The sequence below is a fragment of the Chinchilla lanigera genome, unplaced genomic scaffold (assembly GCF_000276665.1).
Source record: "Chinchilla lanigera isolate Chin_1 unplaced genomic scaffold, ChiLan1.0 scaffold00009, whole genome shotgun sequence".
NCBI classification, from domain to species: Eukaryota; Metazoa; Chordata; class Mammalia; order Rodentia; family Chinchillidae; genus Chinchilla; species Chinchilla lanigera.
The window spans coordinates 21889261-21905781 of NW_004955410.1; the positions used below are offsets into that span (position 1 = coordinate 21889261).

Sequence of the window (16521 nt, forward strand, 5' to 3'; positions counted from 1 at the left end):
TCTTGGATAATACTCAATTGATAAAGTGATAACAACAATAATAATCTCAGTGTGTAGTGTAGTCTTTGTTTGCTCTTATTTGAGGAATTCCCTCTGTGTCTCATGTGAACTGAATGACCATGACTATTTCTTTGCATCTTGGTCTTCCTGTTACTCTTGTAAGATTTTTTTTAGATCTAAGTAACTGCTGTTTACCAGAAATATTTCTTAATTGCTATACTGATTTCATCCTTCATCATCCACACATAGGGAGTGTACAAGTGGACCCAATGTAAATAACCTTGATGGTTAGTACAGTGACTTGATTGTCAATAAATTCCACCCTGATTTAGTTCCCCCTCTATTTAGTCAAGTACATTAGTAACTTGAAACAAATTAAAAGGGATATTTTGAGAAGGACTGACTCATGAATCACAGAATTGATAAAATTATAACCAGATTTACTTACTCAATCAAATTAAACTTATACAAGTACACAATTATTTAAATGAGAGTTGAGTTTTAATCACCAATCTCTCCTCCCTAAGGAATTGATGATACTTGATTAGCATGGAAGTTCAAGTCTATATCACAGTTTGCTTCCCTGCCCTCTTGATCTTGATCATCATATTCTTCCAAAGTTCCACATCTTTGATTCTCACAGCTGAATACTTTTTGCATTTTATTTGGGTTAGTTTAAATGGTATACAGGGGCTTTCATTTCTCTTTGAAAGTGAAGTTTTGGCCCATATCTAAGAATATAACTCCTTAACCTGTTGACTGTAAAATATAATATTCATACCAAAAACTGTACAAACATGAATATATAACCCGGTGATACACTGCAGAAGGGTCACATATGTAACCATGAGTCAGGTCAAGAGACAGAATAATGTAAGCATCTTAAAAGACCCCATGTTCCTTTCTCCAACCCATACTCCCTGTCCTTCTCTGAAAGGACCTTCTCTAATGTCTAACACTATAATTTCATTTGCTTAGTTTTGAACTGTATATACAGGAATCCATACAGAATATATTCCTTTGTATTTGACTTCTTTTACTCAACATTTTGCTTAGAAGATTCATCTCTTTTCATTGCAGTTAGCTATTGTTTATTCATTTTTATTTTAATGTAGTGTTTCATTACAATAAAAATTTATGGAAATGCTACAATTTATTTATGTTTTACTTTTGATGCATTTGCGGTTTGGAGCTATTACATACAATGCTGTGAAGATAGTTTATGAAATTGTTTTCCTTGAAATAAAAACCAGGACTGATATTTTTACTTTTTCATTTCAACATTGTAATGTGAGTCATACACCATGCTAGGGTAAGAAAAGGAAATAATAACTCTAAAAATTTGACAGGAATAAATTCCTTACTCACAGATAATATGTGATTATGTGTGTAGAAAATCTATAAAATTATTTTCATCTAATCATGAATTCATACATAAGTTTTACAAGGTTGGCAGTCAATTAAAATTTAATTTAAATCAATGAAAAATTTAAAAAACCATTTAAAAAGTCAATTAAGACTCAGTTATACACTTATATGCCAGCCATAACTGTAGGAAATAAAATTTAAGAATATACAGTACTGGCTTTTTGTAACTATTTAATATTGGAAAAAACTGGGTAAAGTTTCCCCTAATTTTGGAGTTTTGTACTATTTTTATAAGGCTAAAAATCTGGTATTATGTCCAAAAGTTTTTCAAGAAACAAAATTATATGGATAGAAATGAATATAGACATAGGAGCAAATGAAAACGGCTGAGATGTAGCTCAGTGGTAGAGGACTGACCGTACAAGGCCCTGAGTTCCATCTCATAGAGTGCAAAAAAATGGACATTTTGTATTCTATTATTAAGTGACTCCTAGACTTAAAGTTTCCTTCAATTATTAAAGAATTGTGAAATGTATATTACACAATATTGTCTTTGTAAGATGAATTAAATTTATGTATTTTATGTAAAAAATTATATGTGCATACACATATTTTTTTACAAAAGCTTCAAACATATCAAATGCCTCAAACAAATATATCCAAAATATAACTCTAACTATAAAATTGTAAAGCATTTTAGAGAAGTTAACAAACCAAACATTCAATTAAATTAAAAAATATAACATATATGGATTAGAAGTCTGGACACTCTGAAGATCCTAATTCTCCCCAAATAGGACTGAAGATAAATTTCAGTACCTTTTGAATCTCATTAAATTTTATCATCATATGGTTGCTTTTTATTCCCCCAGTGAATTTTTCCTCTTTTAATGTTGGCATTGCCATTTTGCCTCTGTCTTGGGAATGTTTCATTTCCATTTCTCTGCATTTCTGATCAGTGGAAATACCTGTCTTTGTGTCAAGCAACCTTGCAAACACATAGGAGAGAATAATTGTCTCAAGTTAGGGAAGTCTACCTTAGAAGCCAAAATAAATTATTACTGTTGTTTCTCTGGTCTGACACCTTAAAACCATCCCTGATTACAGCAGGCAAACAGGAAGAAGGACCTATTTTACTTAGGTGTGCTAGTTCTTGAGAGCAAATGAAGATTACCTCTTTGTGCTTCCTTTCAATGAATCCTTCCTCCTTTTGGTAAAGATTTTTTAGTATATGTGCTGTCGAAGCGAGCACCGGTCAACATTTTTTGAATGCTACCCTATACTAGACTCTGTGTTTGTCTTCAAATAACTCATAGTAGAGAATGGTAGACTTGGTTGACTATGACATAATATATGTAGGGTAGATGCCACAGATGCAGAGATAATTTGCTGTATCAGAAAATTTTAGTGCTAGTCTTTGAATGATTAGTAAGGTTTCAACTCAAAAATGGAAGGAGAAAACAAAGGTCAGAGGGGTCAAAATAGATAAAAGTCTAGAAGTATAAAAATCCTTGACATGTTAGGGAAACTCCAAAATAACGTACAAGGTAACAAAAGTATTTAGTAGATCCTTTGCTTGCGTAAGTTGTACATCCATCCTCGAGTACTGTTGTACTTTTTCAAGGACTCTGTTTAACTTTTTTTGTTCTGGTTTGAATCAAGAAAATAACAGTGAGCTGATTTTCATGTCTCATGAGCACAGAGTGTTTTAAAACTCTTAATCAAGAGCTTCTCCAAGGATATCCCTTGCCTCTTCCCACATATGGATTTTAGCCAACTAAAATGATTTTTCATGATCTAAATTGTCTGACTCTAAAGAACCTGAAAATTACTTATTCACAAGATGATAATGGCCATAATTTTTGCAGTGTTTTAAAATAGCTTTAAAACTTAGAAATCACATGGTATGTGCAACTGAACAAACGTGAATTGTGTCAATATGGTATCCCAACTTTCTGTAAAAGATGTAGAAAAATACATTTCCCTGTCACTGAGTTTGAAAATTTGTATGAAGATTCACCACAGTGATTATGATTAAAGCTTTACAGCTAATTTAGCTGGATGAGAGCTTTGTATGTCAAGAGGTCATGTTCAGATTATATAGTGTATCTTAAGAACTCCATGATAATTTTCATTAATGAAATTGCTCGACAGAAATGGCATGATAGGTGTGTAATAGTTCTTACATCTGCTTTATCTTACTGTAATTTTTTGCATGCAAATGTTCTCTGGTTTGCATAAATTTCTTCTGTGTTTATCTTTTATCAATTCTGACTGTCCTTGATAGGAGTATTTTTGCTAAATCTTACTGGCCAAACTAAATGCCTAACAAAGCTTTACTGCCTATTCTTAAATTTTCCTCCAAATTTATAAAAAAAGACTTTACTTAATATTATTTCATTACTTAGTTATTAGGTTAATGATAATGACCTTGTCATAAATATTTATCCAATAGATGCTTTAATCAGATGGTTTTAGTGCTTATAATTGTGAGTGATTAAATCAATAAACTCTCTAAAAAACACAACTCAATTCTGTGGTCCCTCCATACGAGGTTTTAATTTTATAAAAACAGACTCTAAATGCTGCTTGCCTTCTTGCCAGCTGGGAGAGTATCACCCATTGCCTTCTCTGCATAGCTACCAGTGGAAAAGTAAAGAACCCACACCGAGAGTTTTCTGAATTCAGCTCTGTTTGTGTATACTCTCAAAATGAAACAAATTGGGGCAATTTACTGAAGGTTAAATCCTTTAAATGACATTCACCTAAAACATGGAGGGAAAGGTTTGCGGGTCTTAAATGATCAATTTAATTGCTAATTCTCTGAGTTGCTTTTATAAGTTGGCACATTTTTAATGCATCTAAGTGAAGACCTCAACTTGTGGGTTCAGGGGTGTTTGTGTTTTCACTCTCAACACTCTGAGCCATGTGTACTTGCTATATAACCCAGGTCCTAAAACTAATCAGCAGACCTCAATGCGTGAGAGTTCCAAAGGTCACGTTTTTATATCCATGATCTAGGTTCTGCCTGCAGCCTTCCTCGCAGTGGCCAGCGCCTTTCCATCTGTCCACAGTTTTCACTCTGAAGTCACAGGGAAGCTTGTTATGATGACATCGCTTTGTGCTTGTGCTTGCACTGTGACAGACATTCCCTTGTGTTTGATGTTTCAAAACATTTTATTAGTAAAACATACTCCACTTGTATTAAAAAAAAAGATTTTCTCTAAGCTCTGAAAGAAAGAAAAGCTTATTTATGAGAAGGTGGCTCGCTCAACCCTGTCTAATTCTCAAGTAAGCATTTTCTAAGTAACCTTCAGTGTATGATTCAGTAGTTCCCCTGAGTTCCGAGGGTGTGACAAGGATAACATATTCTTGAAGATACGATCTGAAAGACCAGATTCTGAAAAATTATGTTAGCAAATTTTAAGAGTTTAAGATTTCAGAACCTTTCACTGACACTGAGTGGGGGTAGTAATTTTTCCCTCCCCCTAAACTGTATTGCGCATAAGCCTTTGGATGTTTTAAAGATTTTTTCTTTGGCAGCTAAGAAAAACACTCTGGAAAGTTATATTGGGTGAGTGTACCCATGTATAAATATCCCTGAGCTAGTCTGTTATCCTGTGGCATCTGGAAGAAAGGTGCTATTGTTTTAGATTCCATGATTGAAGTATAGAATAATCAATTCAGAGAGGCCCTGTGGGGAAGATTCACTCACATATGCTGTGGAAACTTATAATGCCCACCTTTTTTTTTTTCCTACAGAGGAAGGGACATTGATGAGTTCATGCCTTTGTACAGCTAGTGAGAGCAGTTTCCTTCTGTGGGACATTATAAACACCAGTATTTATTCAAGACTATTAGCTTTATGTTTTCTAGGGAAACTTTTTTATCAATCCTTCTCTTACTATTATTTTCCTTGCTTTCTGGATCACGATAGCTGGATGGCTATTTTGTTGGCAAGTATCCTACAACCTGCCAAGCTCATCACCCAGGCATTTCCAGAGATGCATCATCAGACTTAGTTCTGACAAATATCCTCCATAAATTACTTAAAGCTCTGTTTCACTTCTTGCAAAGCAATGTTTGCTGAGCCTCTCCATGAAAAATCAGTATAATTCCAGGAGATCATGATAGATTTGCAAGAGAGGAATCTGTCCTGTGCTTACAGGCAGACATCAGCATGGTTATGAATAAAGTAGTTAAATGAAAACTCTATTATTTTACCTTCAGTTTTACTCAAAATCTTTACTACTTTATTAAATAGTATTTCAATAAGAGCATTGGGACTCTGTCCTGTGCTTACAGGCAGACATCGGCAAGGTTATGAATAAATAAGTTAATGAAAATGCAGTTATTTTACTTTTGGTTTTATTCAAAAACTTTCTCTATTACTTTTTAAAATGGTATTTGAAGAAGAGCATTTGCCTCAACTGTTTTCAAGGTGAAGTATTCGAATGTGTAAGGTGATTGGATGTACAAACCCTGCAGAAGAATAGATATCGACTGCCTGCTCTGTCTACTGCAAGTCCCTGAGATTTTGTTTTGCAGGGCCCAGCTGCAGATGCAGACATGGTGGAATTTGGTTTGTGAAGAACCTACAGAAATTACACAGATAACTCAGATTCTAAATGCCTAGTACACAGACATGCACCTGCTTCAGGAACTTCATAGATTAATCTCATGACCAATAGAAAAGCCCCTTGGAATTTAATTACATGGGTGCAAACAGAAAATAAAACTGGCTACACATGTAGAAGTGATATCAACAAAATGTTAACTAGTTCTTGGAGCAAACTTTTCCTGGAGATTAGGTTTTTCAATGTTCTGCTCATTTTCTTATCTCCTATCCTTGCAGCTGGAACCACTTGCTGAAGATATTCTCCACCAAACCCCGAATATGAATGCTGTGGCTTCTTTACAGAAGATTATTGAAATTCAAAGTACGTGTTTAAAGCTTTTGAAAAAAAAAATTTGTCATCAGGTAAAAGTAACTGAGATTATATTGAGAGTTAGAGCACAAAAATTGCTATTTTAATTTGCACATACATATGTTATTAAGTGCTTTGTTGCGTTAATGTGGCAACCTTATCTTATGCTGATGAAGTAACTCAAAAACTCTACATTTAGAATTTTGTTCTTCTGACCTATCCCATGTACTTAGTTTTTCCCACATTTCTACCACTAAGCATTTGCAGAGAACAGTGAAATAGGTTAGAAACTGTGATTGGGTAGTCCAATATTAACTGAAAGTAAATTATTTCTTAATGATTGAATTTGCAGTCATCTTCTGTTTTTTGTCAGAAGAGGAAAAACTTAATAAGACAGCCGCCTTATAACAAAGCAGAGCAAGACGGAGACTTTCTAGTGTCCAGTTCCCTTCTCAGATCTCCATACCCCTCCTCCCCATGCACATTAATCTGAAAATTGGCATAAAGAGAAAAGCCAGATGCAAAATTTGGTGCTAAGAAGAATCAAGAAAGCTCTTAATTTTGCTAGTGTCTTGTAGATGTAATTATCAAGCACTTCGAAAATCACTCTCCAGTCATCTCTTTGAGGCATTGCCTTCACTTGCTTAGCAATTTGGAAGAACAGGTGCAGATGGAGCTGTATCATCTGTCCCTCTGACAGTGTGAGCATCTACTAATCATACCCCCCATAAACTCAAAACAATCCTGAGCCTTTTGGAATTTTACTCGTGTCTGGATTGTGAGTCGTATTTGCCCAGTAAACATTGGGTAATATGATAAGTGGAATAAACTATGAATTTATAATATTTTCAGAGAACAGAAAAACATTCAAACACTAAGGATGTAAGTTTTTAGCGTCACATGTTTGTGGTGCATAAATTTATGTTCATCTTGGGCAGTAGGCATACGTACATAACACAGCTTCATTCTTTTTTATTCCCTTCGCCACCCACATCCGTCCCTCCATCTCTAAATCTCTGGTCCTCATTTTCATTATTTTTAGATCATGTTTACAACACTTAATGTTTACATTCATTGCGCATATTTGGTACAAGTACCTGACACATCTGAAATCTGTTTTCTTCCTCTTCCTTTCCCTCATCTTGTTCGCAGTCCCCTGCACCATTCACATTAGCAAAAAACCTATCTCCCTGTTTCCTCCTATCACCCTTTTTTTTTTTTCTCTCTATTTGTCCTTTGCCTTACTCAAAGGAGAGATACCATACCAAGACTTTGAGATAAGGCCGAGGTAAAGGAATTGACAGAGACCCAGCGTTGAGGCTGCTCATCCATATGAGTAGAAAACCTTATCACCATCCTGACCATCTGTCTCATTTCCACTGAGGACAGATGAGGAGGGTCCGTTATATGCCATTCCAGGTCTCCAGTGAGAAAGCTTCAAGTGATGTTTAAAGCCTTCTCCTCTTGTTCACTCACATCCAGTCCAGTGCCCCCTTACGGATCATAAATAATACAAAGATATCTCAGTCTTATTATTGCCTTTTATTCTGAGCATTCTTTTGCCATTATATATGCAGAGTATTGATTATTTTTTCCATGTATCTCCTTCAATAAGAATTTTGGAACACTTATGACATGTGGTTGAGTTACCAAGGCACAAAGGTGAGGAGGAAGACAGCAGTGTTTCTGACATCAAGGAATTTATAGTCCACTGAGTGAGGAGAACAAAGTTGATGATTTCAACATAGTATTCATAAAATGCACTAAGATCATGGAGAAGGGGCAGTCTTTTCTTCAGTTCCATTCAGCTGGGGACCTCTCCATTTAAAAATAAATTTTATTCTAAGCTTTTAATGAGTATCCCACCCAACTTCTTAATCTAATAACTCTGTGACCTCTCAGCACCAATATATGGACTTTGGGTAGCAGTACTGTCTTGGTTACTTTTCTGTCATTGCTGGGACAAAACACATGATGCCCAAAGTTAAGGAAGGAAAGGTTTATTTAGCTTACAGTTTGTGGAGGTTTTAGTCCGTAAGGGGCTGGTTCCAAGGCCGAGTGGCACTTGGCAGAGGGCAAGTGTTCATCGTGGTGGAAGACAGCAAAGCAACAACAGCAAAAGGGAGGAATGGCAGCAAGCAACCTCTTTCCCTCCCTTACACTGTAAACAGGCTACCCCCACCCAGGAGGCGTGTAGCTCTCACATAATCTCCATGCCCTCCTCTTCCACAGGCTCAGGTATGTAAAGTAAGCACCCTGGCTCCCTGCTGAGTTACTTAGCCAAACCTCTAGACCCCCCAAGTTGACACAATGTATCAGCTGTAACAAGTACTTTATTTTCCAACATTTGGTTACTTGAGTTTTCGTGTCTTTTACTATGTTTTAGTCCTGTCTCCTTAGTCACATGCCTATCAGCAGGAAGACAGGAATAATATCTTTTCATCCCTGGAGATCCAGACTGGAAAGCCTGGCAGCACAGAAGAGGTTTGTGGTGTCTGGGAGCCTGGGGACTGTGAGTAGGTAGATTGGAGCAGTTGCATTTGAATGACTCTTCAAAGCCTCGAGGAACCAAAGTTTGCATCAAGGGGAGATTCTAATGAAGAGCTCCGCCTTCTGAGCTAAGGCTGTTATAAAGGGGGCAGTCTTGCTGGTCCGCCCAGGAGCCATGCCCTTAATCATGAGCTAGCACACAATTTAGGGAAGATAGACTTATCTTTATTTCCAAGATACTGTTCTTAGTCAAAGGCTTAGCTAGTCAATCTTCTTAATAGTGATTGGTTAAGGAAGGAGTACATCTCCAATTCTGGCCAGCAAGAATCAAGGCCAGCTTTATTTCCCTACTCACCTCTGTAGCCACACAGGCTTCATACTTAGAAGGGCCCCATTCTTAGTTCAACGCTCTTGCTGCCTTTAACTTCTTAGAAAGTTTCCAACAAAGGGTTTGTATTTTCATTTTGTACTGGGCCCTGACAGTGTAATGGTCAGTCCTGAGGAAACTCAAAGTGCTGATGATGCAAAAAGTAATTACTGAGAAAGAACGATGGAGTCCCACCACAAAGAGAATTCGAGTTGCAGTCGAGAGGAAACCAAATGGTGGGTTGAGGTTGTAAAGGCAAAGACAAACACAAGAAAAGGAAGTGCCGTCTCAGCGTTTGGGATGTGCAGAGAACATCATTGTAAAGTGGTTCAGTGCTATGACTTCAACACGGTGGAGGTGCATTTTGATGTGGTTCTAGGCGTGTTTGTCTTGGGGCTGCTCTTCCAAACTACAGGAGCAGAAACAGGGCATGTAATGTTTATTAAATAATAAAATCAAAAAGGTATGACAGAGTCTCAACCTTTATAATAGCTTTGGAAATTAAAATTCTGAGCTCCTTGCTCAGTACATAATATGGGATTTCCCTACCAAATATAAAGTTGTAATCTTTTACTTCTTCCTGTTTTATATACCACTCTTCCATGTCAAGTGCTCTTGCAGGATTTCCAGCCTTTGATTGGGCTCTCCATCTCCCTTTGGTACAAAAAGTAATTATGACTTGGGGGGGCCCAGTGAAAACATGAACCTGTGCGAATCCTCCTTGTTTGTGTGGCATTAGTCATTTCACAAATTGGCAGCAGAGAAATGAACCTCACGTGGAGCCTTTCTGAGCCACGGCCCTTGCCTGTTAGGAAGCGAGCCCTGAAGGTAGTCCTTGTTAATAGGATCATTTCCTCTTCACCTGTGCCTTTGAGCTTCACACAGATGCCTCCTTTCAACCCTGGGTGGGGCTTGGGTTGCCACTCACGTCCTAGCCCAGTTTCTGAGAGTTCTTTTGTGCGGCATTTTAGAGCTACATTACCTGAACACTATGTAAATATCGAGAAGCAGGGCTTATAGCATGTGGGAAACATTTCAGGCAAGTTCCTAGATAGTCTTGTCCCAAGGTACATGGCAGAGTGCTGACAGGCCTTCTGTGAATTTCTCTTTGAGATCTGAGCCCCCCAGCTGAGAGTATGCAGGTGCTGGAGGCTGTGATTAGCATTGGCCCATTGCCTGGCCATATGCATGTGAATATTTTGCAGCAGGACAATCCTTATTGTCCTCTTCTTGTAGGTTATTCACTTAGCTGAGAAGAAAACAGCAGGCAGCCATTTCTCCTGACAAGTGGAGACCTCTCCGGATAGATCAGGGTCTGGTTACATCTCAAGATGGTGAATGGGATATGAGGGTCAACTTTATTTGCAAAGACAAAAAGGGGCTGTAGTTTTTTTTTAAGGTTCATGTTTTTTCTTAAAAAATAAAGATAGAATTACCATATGATTCAGGCATCCAGCTTCTGGATTGGTTCAAAAGAACTGAAAACAGAATCTCAAAAAGATAGTAACACCTCCATTTCATTGTAACACACTTCACAATAGTCAAGAGATAGGAGCAACCGAAATGACCATCAGTGGATGCATAGATAAAATGTGTGGTCATTGACACAATGGGATATGATTCAGCCTTAAAGAATGAAATTTTTATAGTATGTGCCAATTCAGCATAATATATCTTTTTTGCTGAGGTTCTTGTTTGTTTGCTGTGAATTACCATACATTTGTCCAGTGACTAACATGGAGGTGCTTTTTAATGTTTGTTGATTGATTGAATCAATCACTCAATGTTTCCACCATATTTTTTTTAAGCTCATGTTGATTTTTAACTCACTTATGGTATTTATACTCATTGACCACGCTCCGTGCAAAAAGAAGAGTTAAGATAAAATGATGAATTTTATCTGCTCAAATTCATTGAGCAGATAAAATATATGAGAGCCATTTGTTTTCCCTACTTCACAGCCCACAAAGATTAGCCATTTCTAGTTTAGGAAAAACACAAACTACTTTTGTGAGCTGCCATTTCTATGGCTCAGCTTGGAGATGAAGTTTTTAGAGCTGAATCTGGTACTTGACTACATGGCAATGATCATCGACAAATGATGCCAGGTAAGAACCCTGAGTTGGGTAAAGGACATGCACATGTGTAGTTTCCTGTCCTGAAACCCATAGTAACAGCTTCTGGGGTCCTTGCAACATTGAATTCTTCTTCTCTCCCAGAAGATATGGTAGGATTCAGAGTTCTCAAATTCCATTCTTCAGGCCAGTGCTGTCCCATGACAACATTTTTACTGATGTTAGAGGGTGAGAACCATGAAGTGAGTTCTCCATAAAACTAAATGTGCTTAGTTTGGAATACTAATTTTAAGTTCCAGTAACATACAGTGAATGATGTTGATCTTGATCTGTGAAACCCAAAAATATGAGAACCACAAGTGCAGAGCCATGGTTTTCTTTTTTTATTTAAAAATTTTTAGTAAATATAACACTACTTTTAAGGGTCCACCACATCTGTAGATTTCCTGCATGATAATGATGATAATCATGGGATCTTCTGATTTGTGGATCAAATAAATAAAAATGTATACAAAGATGTGGGGTTTCTTTTCAAATTATGCTGCAACCTTCCAGTGGTTTGTAGTTAATAAATTGAGAAAATACTAGTTTAGAGATTTTTAAAAATGATATGAATCTCAGAGTAGTCTCCACTCACCAGCCGCATGGTGATGACCAAGCACAGCACTCCCCCAAGGGGTTTTGAGAGGAGTTATGTGGCATATCAGCTTGCTGCCTTTCTAAGTTGGTGCTCCCATGGCAACACAATGGCAAATAGGAAGCAAAACCATAAAAGAACAGTATGAATTATTCAACTGAAAATCTCCACTTACATCTTTCCACCCCTTTTGGGATCCTTCCTTGTTTGGAGGATTGGGATTGTCTTCATCATTTTCCTTTGTTTGAGACACAAGACCTGACACCTGCAGCTGAAAGGTGGAAAGATTTACTTTGACTCATGGTTTCAGTCCATGGTGAGCTGGCTCCAAGGCAGAAACAGGATGGCAGAAGCACACAGTGCGGGAAAAGGTGCTCAACCCACGACAGCCAGGGAACATAGAGAGAAGGGACACATCCCGCCAGCAAGGCCCGCTTCCTAACAGCAGATTCAGCTGCCAAATTCATCAGTGAAAGAATCCACCAATGAGTACAGCACACTATGATCCAATCACTTTCCACACATGGGAGAATCTAGGGGGACATTTTATATTGGTAGCATAGCAGACATCTTCTTAGAGTTCTTTGTTAGTATGCTGACCAAGTCAAAACAGGGGCATAAGCACAGAGTAAGGAAGGAACAGCACTTGTGATTTCACCATTTGTTCTTGTCAACTGTAGCTTACTGAAATGGACAGCCAACTTTCATGTTTCCTATATATAAAATTTGTCGGTATAATTAATCCTCTATTTTTTTAAATACATAGAGTATTATTAAAGGCAATGAGAAGTGAATTTATAGTCCCTTGGATTTATTCAACTTTTGAGGATAAATTGAAGTAGGATATGATTTCCTTTGTTGCAAGAGAATGTTAGAAATTGTAGGTTGGTTGTAGGTTGGTTGTCCACGTGTACACAATCACACATTCTAGAGAAAGAAGAATAAAATCTCCCTGTGCCTGGGAGAGTAGAAGCACGTAGGTTTGACACCTACTCATTGTCAGAACTGTGTAATCACTGTTTTGTCTGTGTGTTATTGAGAAATCTCTTCCTCTCCCTTTTCCTAATCTTCATAGTCTTACTCTTTTTCCCATTATTTTGATTTTTGTTCTTGTTCAATCTGTAGTACTGGAAATGACCATACAAATAAGAACACTAGAAAAGACAAAGGAATGGTAATTTTGTTGATATATTTATAGTCTGTTTCCAATGGGAGATAATTAGTGAGTAAAATAAAATACTAAATAAATGCTATTGATTTTGTATTAGAATGGATAATTACAGAGTTAGTTCTGTCCAGTTTTCTTGTTGATGAAGAGATATGGACATTGATTAATGAGGAAAAAGTGTTTAAGGTAAGTCTTGCTGTGAAAGTATCAGTAATTGTTTTCTTCCATCTGAAACACCATTCTCAGCTCTCTCTCTCTCTCTCTTTCACACACACACACACACACACACACACACGCATGTGCGCGCGCGCGCGCGCACACACACACACACACACACACTACTGTGAGACACTGCACCACTCCACCCCACCAAGGGGGGCATTTACATCAGACAATGCGGGAGAAAATCCAGATTATGTCTAAGCTGATAGGAATTTGTATACATCTCTTGTTATGGGGGAAATCATCCAATATTTTAACCTCGGAGGCCTATGCACACATTTAAAAGGATTGTTTCCCCCAGACTGCAACATGTGCTGCATAAATCATCTCCCAAGCTTGCATTCTGACTCCACACCCACATGCTAGCCCATACTCACTTTTCTTTCTCCTTTTGTCCCTTTCCTATCTCATTTTGATTTTCTGCTTTTCTTTTTCTTATCTCTCATTTCCTGTCTTCCATCCTACAAAAGTTCTGGGAAGAGGGACAAGACCACCCATAATCAGTTACTTAATTATTTCTAACATTCTTCTGCAACAGTGGAAATCATATTCCACTTCAAGTTATCCTCAGAAGTGGAATATCCATGAATGCTGGTAAGGGGGATTTTCAGTTACAGGGATCTGAAGTTTTGTTTCAAGCAGGGAAGAAGCAATGACAGAACCTGTATTTCAAAATATCACTATGCTTGCACCACAGACAGATTAGCAGGGATTATTATCAGATGTGAGCAATTCAGTTCAGAAGTGGAAATGGCATAATACAGTAATTAATTGGCATGGAGAGGCTTAATACTTTCCAGGATTGCAATAGTCACCTGCTGAAATGGAAAACAGTAGAAAAAGCAATGACATTAAAGGAAAGAAGAAAAAAATTAGACTTAAAAATAGAAACTTCACTAATGGAAAGTCTTGAAAATTGATAGGATGACAGCATTGTCTTAAACATCAATTTTTCTTTATACCAAAGTTATAGAGATGCATTGAACAAAATTATTTCTATAATACAAACTCAGCTATTAGCAAATAATGAAATAACAGTTATTAAGTACTTACTGTGTGCAGGATGCTGTTGTAAGCTGTCTTGTCAATACAAGTTTAACTCATTTAATCTCCAAAACCCTAGGCGGTACTAGTTCCAATTGCACTTTATAGCCAAATAACTTGAGGCATTTCAAGGATAATTAACTACTTGAAGGTCACTTAGCTAATGAGTGGGCAGAAGCAAGGTCTCACCCAGTCAAACTCCATACTCTTCTCTCTTAGCAACTGTGTTATACTATCTCACAGATACACCTTTTCCTTTTGCAATTTCTTTGAAATCAGTTTTTCCCATTTATTCCAAAAGTAACACATTTAGAAAACATCAGTTTAGTTGAAATTTTAAAATTTGAAAACTTCTGGCTGACTGAGATTGAACCATAGTCAGTTTTAGAAGCGCCGTGTGAAATTATAAGAAATTGTACAGCTATGAGTCCACTTTGGAGCTCCTGGTAAACTTGTAAAATACATCTAATCAGAAAAAAATGCAAAGACTGGCAGAGTTTCAGACCCCCGCCCTGTTGAGTTTAAAACCCTGACTGTTGTCAGGTGTGAGCTGCTATTTGTCATATATTCTTTGGCTTTAGACAGAGCCCGTGACGTGAGAGCCCTGGGCTCGGCAGACTTTCACTGCAGAAAAGCAGTGCTAGACATTTTCCTATGATTAACCCCACCAACCCTTGCCTGTACCAGAGCCAGGTCAAACTTATGCACATGGCTTTTTTAGTTGACTTTGAACTTCTAATTAACCATTCTCTTGAAATATTGAAATTCTGACTATTGCATGGAGGAGCCCTAATACCAGAATGTACCAGAATAAAGTGGAAAATCTGCCATCTGCTTAGAGATAAAACTTGCCTGATTTATTTTTATTCCAGCTGCATCTGCAATTATGAATTTTTTTTTTTAGTCACATTTCTTCCAAGGCAAAAATCATCAAAAGAATAAATAAAAATATGCATGTTTTGGGACTGAAAACTCTTCAAGAATAGGAATTCTTTGTGATTCTAATGTCAACTGTTAGAACACAGGTGAGTTTCACACACACATGACAGCATTCACTGAGTCGGCGCACTAGAAGGGCAGGTTTGAGGGAAGATTGTTTTAAGTATTTACATCTATTATGTCTAGTCCTCACACAACTCTCCAAAGCAGTTATTTTGCTCATGAAAAACTTGAGGCTAAACAAGTTTACATAATTTGTTGAAGGTCTTTTTGCTAAGAAGCAGTAAAATCAAGAATTTCCCCAACTGGGCTTGATGTCAAAGCCCTTTCTGTTGAAGCTGTTGTTTGACCTTCCTGTTCCCACCGTATTTCACAGTAAGAACAGTACTTCCTCTTTCCAAGTACAGCTGGATAGACACTGTAACAGGTCTCTCCTGAAGAACGTTATGAGTCTGCTTGTGGTAAAACAAGCTTTGTTTTCTTCCTGTCTCCCACAGCCCTACCCTCCCTCTCTCACTTCTTTCTCTCTTTTTTCCCCTCTTTCATCTTTTCTCTTCTTTCCCTTTTTTCTCTCTCACTCTTGATCTTATGCTTCCTGTCTGCCTCAGTCCCTCTCTCCCTTCATCCCTCTCCTCCTCTCCTCCTTGCTCTCCTTAACACACACACACTGTCTGGCATAAAGAGTGAGAAAAGAAATAAAAGGACCTAGACTTCAGATGACCACTGAAAAAATATTCAATCCTAAACCAGCACCAGCAGGCACGCCTCTGCCAAAGATGGATACTTCAGATGACAGACCCTGTGCCATGAAATTGTTGACCTGTACACCTAAGACTTTATTTCCTAGTTTGTAATACCTCGTTCCTCCTTATTCATTACCTCTTTCCTTTCTTTACCTATCTTTAACAATAATAACACATATTAATGCCTTTCTACCTTTCAGTCTATCTTACTATCAGCCTTGCCTTTCTACTTTACTAGTTGCAGTAATCAGTTTTCTTATGGGTAAGACAATACCGAATACCCACAACTTCAAGGAGGAAAGGTCTAATTTATTTCTCAGTTCCCAGAGATTCTGCAGGGTTCCAAGTAAAAACATCCCAGTGCAAGGGCATGGCAGAGCAAAGCTGCTTCGTTCACGTTGCCCTGGAGTCAGAGCAGGGGACGGTGCCAGACAGGAACACATGAGCAATCATAAAGTAGCACCCAAGCTGCCATCAGCTACCAAGTCACACTCAGAAGCATGATTTACTTATCTGCTAGTTGTTTCTTAATTCATTGAA

At 37.6% G+C, this 16521-nt stretch overlaps 1 protein-coding gene across 3 annotated transcripts in view; it reads left to right on the forward strand.

Annotated features, from left to right (window-relative positions):
• Hdac9 (histone deacetylase 9) overlaps window positions 1-16521 on the forward strand; it is an 885718-nt gene that overhangs the window by 842949 nt on the left and 26248 nt on the right. For all 3 annotated transcript variants that reach the window (XM_005377344.2, XM_013510571.1, XM_005377345.2), the window contains one exon: window positions 6224-6308. In XM_005377344.2, the coding sequence (XP_005377401.1) occupies window positions 6224-6308 (85 nt within the window). The remainder of the gene's footprint in view (window positions 1-6223; window positions 6309-16521) is intronic.